Source organism: Argopecten irradians, chromosome 7 (genome assembly GCF_041381155.1).
Source record: "Argopecten irradians isolate NY chromosome 7, Ai_NY, whole genome shotgun sequence".
NCBI lineage: Eukaryota > Metazoa > Mollusca > Bivalvia > Pectinida > Pectinidae > Argopecten > Argopecten irradians.
In genome coordinates, this window is record NC_091140.1 from 19165410 (window position 1) to 19183778 (window position 18369).

The 18369-nt window shown below is 31.9% G+C and overlaps 1 protein-coding gene across 5 annotated transcripts in view; it reads right to left on the reverse strand.

Moving 5' to 3' along the window:
• Window positions 1–476: 476 nt before the first annotated feature.
• Window positions 477–18369, reverse strand: part of LOC138327777 (rho GTPase-activating protein 26-like) — a 39852-nt gene continuing 21959 nt past the window's right edge. For 3 of the 5 annotated variants that reach the window (XM_069274149.1, XM_069274145.1, XM_069274147.1), the window contains 13 exons: window positions 18284–18346; window positions 17907–17981; window positions 16385–16472; window positions 15516–15574; window positions 14867–14972; window positions 14321–14480; window positions 13520–13790; window positions 12769–12939; window positions 11907–11952; window positions 9362–9412; window positions 7340–7420; window positions 6931–7010; window positions 4677–6750 (listed from right to left, as the gene is read on the reverse strand). In XM_069274149.1, the coding sequence (XP_069130250.1) occupies window positions 6659–6750; window positions 6931–7010; window positions 7340–7420; window positions 9362–9412; window positions 11907–11952; window positions 12769–12939; window positions 13520–13790; window positions 14321–14480; window positions 14867–14972; window positions 15516–15574; window positions 16385–16472; window positions 17907–17981; window positions 18284–18346 (1343 nt within the window). In that variant the 3' untranslated portion in view covers window positions 4677–6658. Of the gene's footprint in view, window positions 1640–1679; window positions 6751–6930; window positions 7011–7339; window positions 7421–9361; window positions 9413–11906; window positions 11953–12768; window positions 12940–13519; window positions 13791–14320; window positions 14481–14866; window positions 14973–15515; window positions 15575–16384; window positions 16473–17906; window positions 17982–18283; window positions 18347–18369 lie in introns of those variants that run through there. The other 2 variants (XM_069274144.1, XM_069274148.1) reach the window with 2 other exon arrangements.

The window sequence follows — 18369 nt, forward strand, 5'->3', positions numbered from 1 at the left end:
CTGCAAGTAGGGAGTTAAACTTCTACCTTGTGTGTCCCATTGCATGATCGTAGAAGTCAACTACATTTAAGATATCTTAATCCTAACGCCTCCCTAGTCATCGCCTCACTTTTGGCCTTGAGTTGGAGACGCATCAATGTCTACATAAAAGGAAGTTTCTCTTGGACTGGAATGATTGTTAGAACAAGGAAACACAATACGAACATATAACATATTGCACAAAGAGGAGACCATCCTTAAATGACGGTTCAGCTTAATTAACAAGCCTAAACTATAAAACCGATCATCATGAATTATATGAGGTATGTCCTTGTGGGAAAAAACTTATATTAGCATAATCTGATTGTTTATAGTTATGTTAAAATGCAATATCAAATACATATATTTTATATAGATTTCGAAATTTAACCTTCAAACTGGTTTGATAAAGAGTAGAAATTTAATAAACAACATAATGAAGAAAACAAAAACAGAAGTCATATATTTTTCTTTATTATTTTGAAATGTGAGTAATTTTACAGAACGCCCTGTATAATTCTCGTATGTAAAAGAATCTTTCTTTTTTTTTACACAATACATTATCATCTAGAAGTATTGATCAACAGTACATAGATATAAATGAACACATTAGGCCGGCCATAGCTTCTCTAGCCTAGCACATCCACACTGAACCAAAGATAAGCACCAAAAAGAAAGAAAATGAATACAGGCTATAAAAAGGTACAAAGACACCAACCAGGGCCCAGTTCTACAAACATTCCTCAATTTTAAATGGCCAGTAAATTTATATTTAATTTAGAAGTATAGGTACATTTGGTGTATCATGTGTTAAAGGCGTTTCGGAGTATAAAAAATCCAATTTCGAGTTAAAGTAATTAAGATTATCAATATATGAAATGTGTTAATATGTATTTGTATGATTACTTATATTATAAAGAGGACAAAATCAAAATATCAGCTGAGAATTGTGAATTACAATTTAACAGTAGTTTTGAATTATTGATGCATTGCTGAATTAAAATGAACATAAATTATCAATTGATTTTGAATCACAATTCTGGCTATTTATCATACGGTATTTTTGATCATTGTAATCAACTGTTTCACTTGTAGTGCATCAATAAAAAGTTTTGTTGACTTGAAGATAATGCGGCTCATATGTATGTGTAACAATTGCAGAATTAATACAGAGTGTAGAGAAACACAAACAATAAAAAAGGCCAAACTAACCAATACAGATCCTAAATAACACACTACTACGTGTAGAGGACCTGACAACATCCAATGGGGGATTACATACCGGTAATCTTTAGAATCAAATTACCACTCTCAGAATCTTTGTTGAATGTTTAAAATAGTTTTATAAACCTATTTGAAGTCATTTCGACCCAATCAGACAACAACTTTTCATGTAGCCTATAGATGTGGCAAAATAACTTATAGTAGGGTGAAATGAAATCACTTTAATTGTGCTCTGAAGCCAACTCGGTTTGCGTTCTTTACAGAAAAGAAGTCTTACCGAAAAGTCTTCACCTCAAAGACAAAAGATGTCTCATAAGCAGAAGAACTAACCAAAAAGTCTTCACCTCAAAGACAAAAGATGTCTCATAAGCAGAAGAACTAACCAAAAAATCTTCACCTCAAAGACAAAAGATGTCTCATAAGCAGAAAGTCTTCACCTCAAAGACAAAAGATGTCTCATAAGCAGAAGAACTAACCAAAAAATCTTCACCTCAAAGACAAAAGATGTCTCATAAGCAGAAGAACTATCAATACTAATCAAGCTGGTCTCAGGTAACATAACTAATTAGACAACTCTAATTACTGATTGTTGGGTCATATAAGGACGTGTCAGGTTTATAGGTGGAGAAAAACTGGAGTACCCAGAGAAAAACTACCAACCAGTGGTCATTACCTTTTAATTGCCCAACATGGGATTAAAACTAGCTCCCGACCCAAAAGTAAAGGTTCGTGGTACAGTAATATATGTCAAGACATCTTACCACTCAGTCACCATGGCCCCCAATTTCCAATTGCCATGAAAACGTGACCCCTAATGATATGTTGTGAGATCCTCTACAATAGACACAGAATAAGCATCAATAATTGAACAAAAGTCCACATTTCATGCTTTTAATACTAGGAGAGAAGTTATGATCCGGCCATACAACAACAATGGGGCAACACTAACAGACAACAGAAATATATACATAATACATTATATAAAACATCCTTGTATATCTCATACATATGCATAGGTGAAATAAATAATGGGTCCTTAAATGCGTCCTTAATGTGCATCATAATTTAAAAAACGTGATTCGTAATCCTTACAAGCAAGTTAAATACACGATCACGCATCTCTGAAGAGCATTCGGCATTAGAACGTCTAGCCATCCCAATTCTCTGCTCTTGTGACTAATATAAACACAAAATATAGCTATCAGGTTCTATAATTCTGCCATTTTATAAATCAAAGTTATCTAAACCTTGTGAGCGTAATTCAATTTTAACTTTAAAAATTCTAAATTTACGTTCTCGCTTTCACTACCAATGTAATATATCCATTTGGCAAAGCTTGGTTGTTCGATACCCTACATGCAGAGTATGTCAATGGAATAATCAAAATCAGTTCATAAGGGTAGATAACTCTGAAATACCAATGGACAGAACCCCTAACCCTTGTGACTATCTTGATCCCTAATCCTATATTCGGTTACATTTCTATTTCTATATAGTCCATAACATAGTCTCCATCATTATAATGGAGTGTGATAAACACTTGTATTCTGAACAGTACCAAAAGCTAAAACATTATGCTAGTTCCTTATCTATATGGACACAAACTTATTTTCACGTCTTTCATAAAGATCTCTGAATTGCTCCGCTCCAGCTTAACAGGCTGAGTATTAAATGAAAGCAAGAATGGCAAGACTTATACACAGGTAGATGGAAATGACAAAAAGCACATAATGATATTAGTTTGACCAGAAAACACATAAAATTAAAATTATGTAAACTTGCAAAAACTTAACCGTTTCATAAAACAACATATTTGAGCTCTTACAGATCAGAAACTGATCATGAGAAAAGTTTGTTGTCTAATAAAAAAAACCCTAGGTAAATACTTGTATAACTTGCAGATCTTATTTAATTTAAAGTCTTCTATTGGTTCCGACAAGTACACTTTAGGTATACTTGTAATGGCATGGTTCTGAACTGGGTCCATTGCCAGCAACCAGGTAGCTCAATTTGTTGCAGCATTCGTGTTCGGAGGGTATGGGTTCGAACCCAGTCTGGCCGTGTATATTTCTGCTCTTACTACACTTTAACTCAGATTATTCAAGGTTTTACCATGGTAGGTCAACTATGAGTCAACAAGGTTATACTACATCTTCATGCGGGGATTAATTAAAAATTTTGTTATTGGAAATATGTTCCATGTATAGCATACAGGGGCATACTAATTAATATGTAAATTAACCTGTCCACCCCTAAATTCTAAAATACTACAGTCCATATTGACTTGAGTATATAGAGACTATCGAGAAGTGCGAGGTAGGAAAGGATAGTCATAAATGGAATGTAAACATTGGACTGATCCAAAAGCTTGAAAAGAGACGACAAAAACAAAAATCTGTCTTCTGTTTACTGTTGACGATTAGCACTTTCAAATTAAATTTTTGAATTTTGTTGCATCACTAATTTTTTTGAGACAAAATGGATAGAATAAATCCAGCACTTTACATAATCACATAATGACTTTTTATTTTTTTGAAAAGAAACAACAACAGACTTTTGTTTTATGATGAGAACAGTAAAAGATTTAACGTTTTGACAGTAATACTTATTATGAGAGTTAATAAATTTTTTGTGAATATTTGATATTAGATACATTAATAAGTATATTATTCAGTTAAATATTTAACATATAATATTGCACACATTAAGTGTACTTCTTATTCAAACCTATCATAACAGATAACAAATCTCTTTAATTTGTGCTGTTAATTGATAAAGTGTTGTGATCAAGTTAATTTATTATGTGTTTAATATTTTTATGATATTGATTTTAATATAACTATCATAGATTTCTCTATCTTTAGATTTATTTTTTATTTTGCGCTAAAAACTTGATTAAACTATAAATGTATTTTATAACTATTAAATATGTTTTTATTAAATTTTGTGGATTAAATATCACAAAAATATAAAAATATTGAAAATGTGTAACATTGTTATACTATATTACATACTTTTATCTAAGACATTAATATTTTGAACTCTATATAATATGATTTTAATTCTACGAAAGTCAAAAAAGAGTATTTCAGAACAGCACTGGTAGAAGCCCTGAGCAGCAGTGACACATGTGCCAAGGAAATGGATATAGCAAGCTTTAATTCTTAATATATACAAATCACTTTCTCAATTTTTTAATAATAATTGATGTACCCTGCAAAAAAAAAACCTACATATATTTTGATTTCTCTAATCATTGTCAAATTGAAAATTACAAGAAAAAAACTTCATGTTCAAAATAGAATTGTGACAAGTTTAAGATAAAAAATTTTCCCAATAAGCAAAACAACTTACAGTACATAATGGCAATTAAAAGAAGTATTATTATCATAACATTGTATTTATTATAAATACATTATAATTCTAGCTGAAAAACATTACTGATAAGAATCACCATCATCATGGGTCTATATACATGTATATGCTTGCATAATAGATGTGTTCATCATTTGGATCACAACTTCTATGTTATAAAATTAACATATATGAACAATATAATGCAAAATTAAACGGAAACTATTGTTCTTGATATGTTAGTGATGGTATCAGTAATGTAACAAAATCGAATATTTTACAACTGATTCTTAAATAAATGCCTCTAGAATCACTCTAACCTATCAGAATAAATCAAAATTGAATACAATTTGCTGCGTGAACTTAATCTCTGGCCATACAAATGAAAATCTTAACAAATATGAACAAAACAGTAAACATTCTTATTGCAACATATTCTTATAAATTAGCACTAAACTTGAATAGGTTTGCACAATGATCAGTGCTACTACAATAAATTCTACCAAAAACAAAACAAAAAATAAATCTGATGGAGAAGCAATACAAGGAATCAAAAAGAGCTATCATACAGCCGGATTCTTCCCTGTGTTTAAAATTACGCAATTTTGGCTTAAAATGAAAAAAAAATAATAAAAAATGAAACAACAAATTTGATAAAATTTTGCGATATGACTTTTAGAGTACAAATGAATAATCTAATTATCATAAATTTGCCAATGAAATGTTTGTAACCACACAACTGTCCTATGAAATTAAGAAAATATGATCATTGTGAAAGTTACTGACGAAACAATATTAACAAAATTACATTTTTAGAAGATTTTTATCTATGTGAAAAGCTCTAAAATAATCTACATTCTTCTGGTAGGAAATCTGAATTCTGACTTTGAAGACAGGGGGTTACATAATTTGTATTGCAGGTATGGTACAGATATACATATATATTGCACTTGATATATTGTCATAGTTTTTAAACTTGTGCAAGACTTCCAGAAATAAAATCAATGACTTGGTTTTATCATACAATTAAACAACAATGAGACGTTGGTGCCAGTTTCACCACTACACATGTGCGAAGGTGTACCAAATACCTACCGATGCTAATCATTTTCATTAGAAATGAACACATTTATTATTTTCACTACATTCTATAATTATCCAAAGAAAGATCATTTTTTCTAAAATTAACTAGATTTATTTATTAGTCTTTAATTAATCTATCTAGCATCCAATTCTACCAATACTCTTCAATTCAATGAAACTCATAAATTTCAAAATATTATAAAAAGCATGACAAATGAATGAAAAGAATATTGGTTTATTTTTGTGTTAGAAGTAAATAAATTTTTTTGAAATTTTGAAGTTTAACAAAAACAATTGTTAAATTAACACCAAGGCATATCATACAAGTTAAAGATAAAGGAAATTTGATAAATAAAATAATGTAAACATGCTATTTAACATTAAGAACATTCAGTACTGATCATGTCAAATACCTTAACCCTAACTTTTATAGTCTTAGTCTATCAAAATCATGTATCCATGATCATTTTTATGGAAACCATGCCAAAAAAAAAGTAGTACATTTATCTCTAAAATGTAAAGTAACCTTTATCTATAAATTGCACTTACATTGTAATTTATCAGTTTTAATAATACTAATTAAGTAATTACCACCTCAATTTTATAATTAATCAACATTTGTTTAAACAACAGCTGACCACTGACACAGTACTGAAGCCAGCAGACTAATAACTGTTAATATAACCAATAGACTGTAGTAAAGCCATTAGTATACCTAAACTGTAAGTACATAATACTGTGGTGTGATGAATACAGTCTGCTCAAAGGCCATAAGGCCACAACTACTAATACTTCTCAAAATGACGTCCACAGCGCCCATGAACGAACATCCTGGCATCTCACTGAAACAGGTCACAAAGCACTGACATTGTGCATTTCAATATATTAGTAGAAAGCTTCTGTACCAATCGGGTCATTCTGAAGCTTGTCTTTACTGATCTTGCTCAATTAAATGCTTGCTTCCTGTGCTTCACCGGGGTCAGTCCACATATTCGACGTAATTTTCAGGAATGAGGCCAGTTTTATTGTCTAGGTTCCCTTCTAACCAGCCTGGTTCCTTTGAAGGCCGCACTATTCAACAAAGAATACCATCAAAAGTCGGCCATCAAATCATCTAGGTTTCAAATTTTCATGAACTTAAAGATCAAATGTTGTTTCAATCTTAAATCAACAAATTACAGGGCAAAAATAGCATCATATTTTGGATTCTTTGAATGTAAAGAGTAGAAGGAGCATAACAAGAGAGCTTACCATTAGTTATAATCATGTTTGGTTCAAACGACAATTCCGAGTCATTCTCCGCATCACAGTGATAAAGGGTTCGAACCGTTCTGTAAATACACAGAAAAAATGCTTTAAAATCAGTAAAACTTCCAAAGCAACATGTTGAAAGAAAAAGAATTTATAACGGTATTTTATATATATACACATGTATACACATATAGAGTAAGTATATCCAAAATCCAAATCATGAAAATGTTTGAACTGCAAGGTATTAAAGAGTATTTTGATAACAAGTAGCAGCCCACTAATAACACAGCTAGGATTTGTATATCAGGGGTTAGCTTAAAAGTGATAATATAAGATATAATCTACAAAGATGATACATAATTATAATCAGTAATGACATTGCTAAAGGTTTTGACAATCAACACTGTACCTTTTCTTTGGTTTTGTGAAGTTACTTGAGCCTCCAAGGGATCCGGTCAGGCTACCGGTCATACTAGGTACCGAGGAAGTCCTGAAATCGTTCAATACATATACATGCATACACAACAGGATGCAAGTAAAATTTACAGTAAGTTACTGACATAAGGACTGACCATTATACCAATTTAATTGTTTTTTGTAAATTTATTTTTTTAACAAACAAATGTTTTAAGGTTATTGAAATCTATGATTGTTTCTAAATACTCCGAAAACCTAATTGATGAGCTAATTAATTAGCCCTGTTATTCTTATTAGTCGGAAATTAATTATCACATATATTGCAATGTCAGAAAACATTCAGTATATTTACTTATAGACATAGTGTACTGAAATTCTGACAAGATATATATATTTTGGTACTGGAAGAATCATGGTCCAAATTCTTGTTCTAATACCAGCTTAAGATATTTTGACCAAGTATTTATCAAAAAAGATTTTCAAGTTTGCTCATTGCAAGAAGAAACTAAGGAATAAATCATAAGTAGCTGAAGCTATAATTAACAGTCAAGATTTTGTTAAGATCGTTCAAGTCTGATGCTTCTAGACTAATCATCTGCTGTTATTTACTACAGATAACAAACCTCTAGAAGTGCAGGGACAGGGAGGTGGCGGTTAGAGGGGAAGTATACACAGCAAAATCTAATATCAGTAAACAAACGGTACCAACGATACACAGAATAAGTGATGAATCATTACACTTACAACTTCATGAAAATTTAAATCTACCGCTAACAGTTTTTTATCAAAAGCAAATTCCAAAATCCTAAAAGTAAACAATTTTTATCAATATGTAATTAACATATTTCTGAATCATTGAATTGACAAGCTGGAAGCAAGAAGCTGGAAATATTCCTGCCAGAAGTAAAGGCACTGAGACATTTACTTATTAAAGCACCCACTAATGATTTCAATTAGCTTGATGATTTTAGCACAAATAACATTTTATTAAGTTTTACTCCAGTTATTAGATAATTAAAGATTAATTGCTTAGTTTAGATGTGTTAGGTGTCCCCTTTACCAGTGTTTTATTCTGTTTAATAGACAATTTCAGCAGCAAATGAATACAAACAAGCATTTACAGGCAACAGTGGACCTAGAGTGTTCACTTACTTTTATCACACTGCCATAGAAAACATGTAAAGATTACCCAATCAGAAAGCATGTGAAGGATATCAAATTGTTGATCCCTTGCATCAAACACTGAACTTTTTGTACAAATATGATGCATTTTGTGACAAGAAATTTCTTTTAACTTAATCTAATACCTTTAGTTGTCATTGTGTAATTATTAATTGTCTGAAAAATCTTCCATTTTATACTATACATTGCTGTTATCACATAACACCGGTATCTCATTTTTTTCTTCAAACCAAAGGTTGCCTGAATCAGGACTTTACTACTGAAAAGAATCCTTTTATATATTATGGTTTTTTTTCTTCAAATTACTGATGTAAATAAATCCTGTGAGGCATGACCTATCAGTGATTTCTGTGACAGTACTCTGCCTGATTTGTTTCTGAGGTGATGAAGGCTAAAATACCCGTTTTTTCTGTCTTTTCAAAACAAATATGAAAATTAAATATCTAAATTCTTCTTGATGCTTTTGCCCTAAAAGTTGATAATATCTTTGACTCTTTTTTTGAGCAATATTAAAACAGAGAATGAGACCGATTTTTCTTCTTTTCATCCTGAGGAAAGAATTGAATAGAAAAGAAATAGAACAATTGAGCCTGTGTAGTTTCCTTTTCTGACTTTGTATATTACAGAGTTGTCTCCTCTTAAGTGTAGGTATTAATTGCTCCATCATCATGATCAGTTTGTGTGCAAAACATTTCTCTGAAAAATACATAACCTTATATGCTCACAAGCACATGATGTCACAATCGATACCTACCAACAAGGGCAGATAACTCTGTAATATACAAATACAGATAACTCTGAGTGATTCACATGGTGTGCACCTGAAGCTTACATGGAAGTGGAATAAGAGGAGTCATTGGAACCTCGTTTCTTGATGCTTCCGCTAAAGTAAAAAAAGCAAAACATGGATAAGGCAGCATATCCAATTAAGGGCAGGCAAACAGCTTGGTGTCAAAGCACCTGTCTAAACTGTCTTGAGTACCAAGTCCTAACCAATAAAGGGTAGGCAAACAGCAGGTCAAAACATTCTCAAAAAGTTAAGTATGTACCAAAGTAATGAATTAATACAGACTAACATTTTTTAATTAAAAATGTTTAAAAAAATCATTTTCAATCAATATGTAATTTATACAAATAAAAATATCTTCTTTGATATGAATTATAATAACTTTTTTTCTTTTAAATGAATGATGAAATAAAGAAGCATTTTTACTGCTTTTATGTTTTCTTTTAATACAAAATAATAAGTGGTGTCTTAAGAATGAATATTTAGGATAAAGGCATTCCCAAATTTAACTTTCTGCTGACAGTATTTTTTTAACAAGGTACTCATCCAGAGTGACAGGTGATGACAGAGCACCCCTTCACCCCTACGTGTATGTGACTTAGATTCTACTTCTAAGGAAGAGTCCACTCATCAGTAGGGGTGCAGGGGTTGTTGGCAAGGCAAATTAGTTGATGTGAGAGCTTTCTGATTATGAAGAATATATTTGAATAATAGTTGACAGTAGAACTTAGATTGGTATGGTACAGATTGGAGATCCCAGGCCATTGGCATCAATCTGATTTCTAATATATTTTAGTTAGTGCTTTTTAATACAATTTTGTCCCATACAATCCATTTCTTAGTCTAAATTTTAGGTCAGTGTATTTAAGTATGTTATCTGTTCAATCATATTCACACACTTGTAGCTATAAGATAACATTTAAAGGGCAATAACTCAGAATGCATCAACCTACATTTTGAATCCTCACTCAATCTCTCATCACAATCAATTTTAAAAACCTTTATTCATGTTATTAAATTCATATGATATCATTGTTGAAACAAATACATTGACCCCAATTTTGAACTTTTGAAATATCACATTATCATAAAGCTGTATGCTAAGTTTAATCTATATTCCTTCATACTTATTATCCCATGTCCCAGAAGCCAATCTGACATGTACAATTGACAATGGACAACAATAGACAAAAGGCAATAGCAATAGCTAGGTCACCGATGGTATTCAGATGAAGTGACCAAAACTTGTTTGAAACGATCACATAATAGGGATTTCTACTACAGTTGGACAGTGTGCTCACAAACCTGCATATCGTGAAGTGTTTAACAGAATCGGCTTATACAGGGACCAAAACAAAGCAAAACACATTCCAGACCCCACGTAACAGAAATCAATTTATAAATTGACAAAAGAACACAATCAAATAATAAAGATAATATAAAAAATCATTGTTCAATTTGTATGATCAATATTACATTTCATTTTTTTTTTCCATTTTTCGTTCCTATCTTTTTTTGTATCTATTTTCGTTGTTTTAACATTTCAAAACTCAATATGCAAGTTTGAATTAAGAAGAGTTTTAAGGAGCAAGTTTCTTGTATTTTCAAATTAATTTTGGTGATAGATGATATTAAAATCTTTCATAAATTCAGATAGACATACAATGTAAGTACAAATAATGTTATAGAAAATTCATATATTTACTAACTCAAGACATTAATTAAAGAGTCACTACAGTATATCTCAAAATGATTCCAAGATTCTGTAGACATATCAGTGTAATCATAGAACCTATCAATCCCTAAAATTCCATAATGTGTTGTTCCAGTTGTTCCAGCAATGCTATCAGAAGAGTTTAAATATGTGTTCAGGGGTGACCAATTTAGTTAAGTGACATAACTAGACTAAATAAAAGAATGTCCCTCTACCATTACAAAGTCTCCTAGCCACCTGCTACAAATAATGAATTAGTGCATGGCCAACAACCAACTCTACGACTACTATGTTAGCTAGTGCATCGCCCTACCAAGATATGTACATCTGCTCCCTGACATAATTATACAACATGTGGTTTTATAAAGCAATCACAAAATGGCCATAGCAAACAAATTGTGTTTCTGGAATCATTTTCTTGTAAACAATATAAACATACTTAGTAATTATACATATTTATTATTGATTTGTGTTAAACTTTAAATAAATAGAAAAAAAATGTAGTATAAGGATATTAATTCTTTAAAATAATACAGCTTAAAATGAAAATAAGGAAATTTGCAAATCAAAGCTATTAATATTATATTAGTTTTTAAAACTAATAATAACATTTCGGATTTTATTAAAACACAACTAGCATGACCTCAATGGTCCTACTGGCAATACATGTGCATTAGGTAGAATATAGGTCAAGGTCAGGGATCAGGTCAAGGTCAGGGGTCAAGAGGTATATGTAATACCTTATCTGTAATGATATAGAGTATAACAAGATTGCTATGTAGGACATGATTCAATTAATACCCGTGTTGATTGATTTACTTGTCTGTATAGAAGATGAAGGGTTCAACTGAAAACAAGAACACTGTCCATACTTACAATGTGGGAACATCCGATCCTGTCATATGTAAGTTGAATCTGTTGGCTAGATAAAAAAAGAGAGAATTTATACCGTATTGAACTTGCATGGAGACCAAAACCTTCATTATACCCTATAAATATACAATATATCTATACATTGTCATACTTTGTCAACATTTATTTAGTCTAGAATTATGTAAAAACACTTTTTAAATTATACATGTAATAAGATTGACACAATGTTGTATATATTTGCTTTTATGATGCTCCATTGCCGACAGAGCATAAACAATGTTCATCATTTGAACAATAATTGGTGTTAAATCATGCATATATATGTCTAATTAACACAGAACAGTAACATAATGTATTTTGCTTTTGGTGCATGTGCAATCAATAGTCATTCAATATATTACATAGTGCCATGGAATTTTTTCCGGATGCAATTAATCATCTTTAATATCTTTATTTTGAAATAAAATTAGAAGCTCAAACTTTTCATAGTTGGTAATGGTGTAAAGTAAGTAACTTTTGTAACTGAAGAAAAATACTAAATCGTCTGCTCCTGGTTTTGATAGAGAAAAAATACTATTTGTCAGCGCTGGAGCATCTTTAAGATCATAAATACATAGCTCTAAAATTAGAGCCAAACTTTAAAGTACTGAATGTTGACCACAGCATTCAATAGTGTTTCTGTAATAAAATAATCTTTTCCTTCGAAGCATTAAACATCTCAAGGTAAAAAGCTACAGAAATGTACTGGTTGTAACAAGAAGCAAAGCGTTTGAACAATGAGGTATACTTAGTGTGTTGATATTGTAAGGTAGACAGATGAACAGTAATAAACTAATTTTGACAGACAGCTGCCTGTGAGGTATACCTAGTGCATTGACGTTGCTGTAGGTGGGGCCAGGTGGGACCTGGGGGGCAGGGCCTTTACGGTGGCTGTTGATTGGTGGTGAGGATGTGTTCTTGGAGACGTGGTTAGAGTGACTCGAGTTGAGTGACTCAGAACTCCCACTTGTACTACTCCCTGTAGCCATTTCAAAACCTAGAAATATAACACAGTCAAAGATTAATTTCAATTGTGAACTATTCCTTTAACATTTGAACATTCATTTGTATATATTCACATTGCACTCCAGCTATCAAGGCATATAACTGACGATTTGTTACTGTGATCATGCCAGGATATTGAACTGACCATCACTTTGTCTCTGAAACTTCCTTATATGAGGATATGGATGTGGTGCACTGCTGTAAGGCGCAGGTATGTTTGGGTGCCGTACATTCTATGTTTGAGACACAGATAAGTCATGAAATCTTCTTTCTTATCATTTGTTTCAATGAATCATATACATTATGTGTGATTGATCTAAAGATTAGATTTAAATTTCATGTCCAAATGGTATTCTCAGGCTTATAAACGGTATAAAAGTACATATGAAGTTTTTATGATACACCGATACAATAGTGACAAATTCAATATTCAGTAAAAATACCATTTTTTCTGGATGAAATAGTAGAACATTGACATTCCATTTAAGAGACAGGTTAAATTATAAAGTAACAAAATGAGTGTTTGACTACGTGTTTTCTGATATTACAATGAATTAAAGTTGATGAAGTACCTCCTGTTTGTGGGTTGAACACCTCTACTCCGCGTAGTTTTGTTTTCCCCGCTGGATACCCCTGGTGTGGGGCACGGGGAGCTTTATTTGCATAAACAGGTTGTGGGGCATGCATTCCTTGGGCCATACCGGGACTAGCCGCCATCATCATATGATCGTTGAGAGGCACAAACTTGCTACTTGGCTCACGCCGTTCTGTTAGTATGGTCGAGGCAGACGGCACAACTCGAACTTCACTAATGTCAGCTCCCTCTGGTGCTGTCTTAAAAATCTGTAACAAAATAAAATATTTAACCCATAGAAACTGCAAGTCCCTGAAATATTTCAAGATTTTGTTTGAAAATCATTCTGCTGTTTGGATTCAAACAATTTTTTTCTAGATTAAAGTCACCAGTAGTGTTGAGATACCAAAACAGCATGGGTAATGTACCATTTACCTTCGAATACTAGGTGACAGTAGTCCCACCTTCCACTGATTTTATCATATAACGTCATATTGTGATGTGATTATGTGAAACACTATTATATGACGTCATATTGTGATGTGATTCTGTGACATCATTATCATATGACATCATATTTTGATGTGATTCTGTGGCATCACTATCATCAGAAGGAAGGACTAATTGAGGGTAAATCATACACTACCTGCGTTGTCTTGGTAACTCAAAACCCCCATATCAACTACTAGATTTATCATATCAATTTCTTTTCATATAAATTTTCATTAGAATTCCTCCATTCTTTTGCAGTAAATATCAGACATTCTATCAGATAAAAAATGAAGCAAACATCACTTACTTTGTCATAGTGTAATATGAGTATTTCTACTACAATGTTGAGAAACTTGATGTCCATGATGGCTGCCACTGATTCCTCCTCTGACCTCATCAGTGTAGGGCCAAAACATACGCCAAGGTTAGCTACGGTCATCAGATTCTTATCACTATGCTCTGAAATACTGCGAACAAAAAGCAAAATTGAATTACTGAGGTATTCAAAGGATTCTACGAGAGAACTGCTATAGGTACTGCCCACCGTTTCTTTTTTTTTTTTTAAATAAACTTTAATGAAATTGAATTACTGAATTATTCTTATTTCTTTTAAGTTCATGAACTTAATCAAAACATCTTGAGTACATGAAGAATATGTCTGAGTATAATGACTAAAAAAAAATGACATTGAATTTCATAACTTAAATTAATTATGCAATTTTAAAATGTAGTTATAATCTTTTACAGGGGAATGTTTACATTAAATTTTGTTATCTACCATACTACTGAATTAGACAAGATTCCTCTAGCTTAATCATGTACCTGTTAGATTTGGAATAAATAGATCACTTACTTTTTTAAGTGTCTAACCAACAATTCTAACATTTCAAAGTTTGCCTGTGGTAGCTTGTGTACTAAAGTGTGAACGTCATGTATACGTAGTGTCTTCGATTCTTGTTCTGAAAAATATATAAATTACATAAAACAAGCATGAAATAAGAGAAACTATTAAAAGCTTCTTAAAATTTGGTTCTTTGGCCAAAAATGCAATTTAAGAAGAGAACGCACTATTTTCAAGGCATCAATCATTTTCCTATTCTTGAATGTAAATGCTCAAACCATGACATTACATAAATTACATTTTGCTAGCTAATTACATCATTATGAAATATTTCACTTAAAACTTTTATTGAAATGAATATTTTCAATAAATATTTGTATCAGTGATTCAGTCAGATGCACAAATACTGATAATGCATGTAACAGAGTTATCTGCGCATGTGCATGTGAGAAGGTATTGATGGTAACGTCATGTGTTTGCGAGCATAATGTCCAACTTTTCACAGAAAAAGACATGAGTTTTGCTCACGAATAATGACTTCACAATATCGATTCTTTGCCACAAGGGACGTAACTCTGTAATATGCAAAGACTGAAAAGTTATATATCATATGGAACTGCATACACATACCGATATGTAGCAGAAAAAAACATGAACTTACTGGCAGCAGCTATAAAGTCGGAGTGAAATTTAAATGTCATCAGTGGTTCTGGTAGTGACCTGTAATAAAATGAAGTTTATAGTGTAGATGCTTATCAAAACATCTGATACTGTTTGAAAAGTGCTGACACTTAATCAATTTCATTACCAGATATATGATTATGTATCATAACTTTGTGAAAGTGATAGATATGTAAAAAGATTGTTTCAGCAAAATAAATTGACAATAAAAAACCACATCTTGTAATACATGTTCAAAGAATACAGTTGTTTATTAACTACTAAATACAGGTTATATAGGATAAAGTTAACATGTTTTCAAACATAAACAGCAACAATTCTCTGGCTACTATTTGAATATGTAGAAAAATCAAGTCAAAGTGAAAGAACAGAAAGATGCAAGCATGCAAAGTCATTTACAAGAAGCTAGATACAGACAGATTCACTGGACTAATTATTTACAGTTAATTTGAAGGACAAATTTTTAGGAACTTCAAAACTCAAGTTATTTTTTTTAAATGGGAGCAGATGAACAGTTGTACACACAGATATAGGAATTGGAGAGAATGTAGACAGACAATATGATTTAAACCATCTGTCCATGGCTTGTGTGTGCCTGACCAACTGATTTTTTTTTTCCAAAAACAACTACACTACATGAAAAGGGGTCTTTATATGGTAGATGAATGGCCAAAGTCATTGCTTCCATGCCTCAAAATACTTTGACAACATCTTGCTATTCCATCTTCCAAAGTCTAAATACATGAAAATTTCCTATTGGTCAAGGACCTTGAGATGTTCAGGCACCATGTACAGATGATTTCAATCCGACCGAGGACAGACGACGAGACCTGACAGATGTATACATACCTAAGGTAATGTTTCACAGCACTCGTTACAGTCTTGATTTCAAACTGGGAAGGGTCATCTATATTAATCTTATCCTTTTTCTTGGGATCTGTTACAAAGAATCAAAACATGCACAGGATATATCAAAGACATTCACCATAGCACTCAGATCTAAGGTCATCAAAACCAACACACAGTAACTTATAAGCTCATGCCTAGTTACATGACCTACTTGTTCATCATACATTGTATGTACACAGAGTTAAAATTTTATATCTATTACTGTTTGGTCTATCTAGGTAAAACATGTATCTCCAGGATTTGAAAATTTAGTTTATGGCTACCAATCATCAAAATATCATCAACATTACAACAAAATAATAATAAGACAATATTACAGCTGAAGATATCATTGATTTATCATAAAATTATTTGATAATTTAAAAGTATACTATGTAGACACATTCTAAATATAATTATTATGTATATGTCATTTTTATATCAATTTAAACTTTTAACTTGTTATGAGAGATTACATACTAAGGGAGGCTAATTTTTTCTCAAAGAGACCGTTGTCAAGTAGCTATTTTGTTATCCTGATATTTTTTCAGCAAAACCTCACTTGCATCTTTTGATACCAATATATGATGCAAGGTTTAGCATTGTTAAATGTATACAATATAAAATCAAATTCTGAATAGCGAAAATGAAACTACATGGACATCAGAAAGCCTGATTTCATAGACTAATGTTAGTATATTTTCAAAATATCCAATCATGCTAACTAGTATTATGGGGCAAAAACTCAATAAATCATTAAACAAAATAAAATTAAGATTATCTTCTGGTACAGAAACAGCATCAAAGATGTACTACAGTAGCATATAATGGATACAGAAATCTAGAACGTAATGCCTAGTACAGGATATTAAGACAATTTGACAATAAGCTGTGATGCCCTGTTAGCCAGAGTAGATAATATTGCTTTTTGTAGCTAAGTATTACCCTGTGCTACAACAAGACAATGGGTCAATTCAAAGTTTCTATAGGGTTACCTAAAGCACATGCACTATTTCACTTCTCTATCAAAATATTCCTAATATTTGCATGTAATTCAAAAGAAATGATTAATTTTAGTTAACTTGATGATCAGGGGGCACGGAGGAAGGCAGGGAAAGGGGAAAACTTACACTGCCCAAAACTTAATACCGTTAGACTAAGTACTTTCTTGATAAAGGGGAAATAACTTTTTCAGGCCTAGACTACCTAGGCCGTTATCGTTTATTCGGAACAACTGATTCGACCGTTTGTAAGTCTCTATTTCAAGTATGAATTCTGACGGACCTGAAGTTTATGATACAGGCCTGTGACGGCTTTGTCAAGGCTTGTCTCAAAACAATATAAAATCACCAGGTCCGTCTTTAATTCATTAATGAACAACTAGGTCCAACAAGTCAAACCGCATAATCGAATACGGCCCTAGTACTCCTCTAGGAAGGGGAGATAACTCACCCATCCATTCTGAAAAGGGGAGATTACTTACCCAGCCCTAAACTTATTAGCTTGCTGACTTTGGAACTAACACCCACAACACGGTAGAGACCTTGGTCAAAAAGACCTGAAAAATATAACATCAAATGAACAAATTCATAATTATAGTGGTATTTCAAATCCATAGTAATTGTCCTTGACTAATTAATATCAAATATGTGTAGATATTGTAGTTTGGCATAGAAAAGAACACATTTCTCTCAAGATCAATACAAGTTTATTCACATTATCAAACAACATGATTACCAAGTTAATGGTCGGATATTCATAGTAGATATCTTTAGATCTTTTTAAAAGTATACATGTAAAAGAGATAGGATATTGTTCCAGTTCAATAAATAAAACTCTGAGATAACAAAGTGCACTGACCTCGTTCTTCTACACACTTGATACATCTCTCTATAAATCCAAATCCTATGTCATCCAGGGAAGCTGCAAGTACATTTACAAATTGT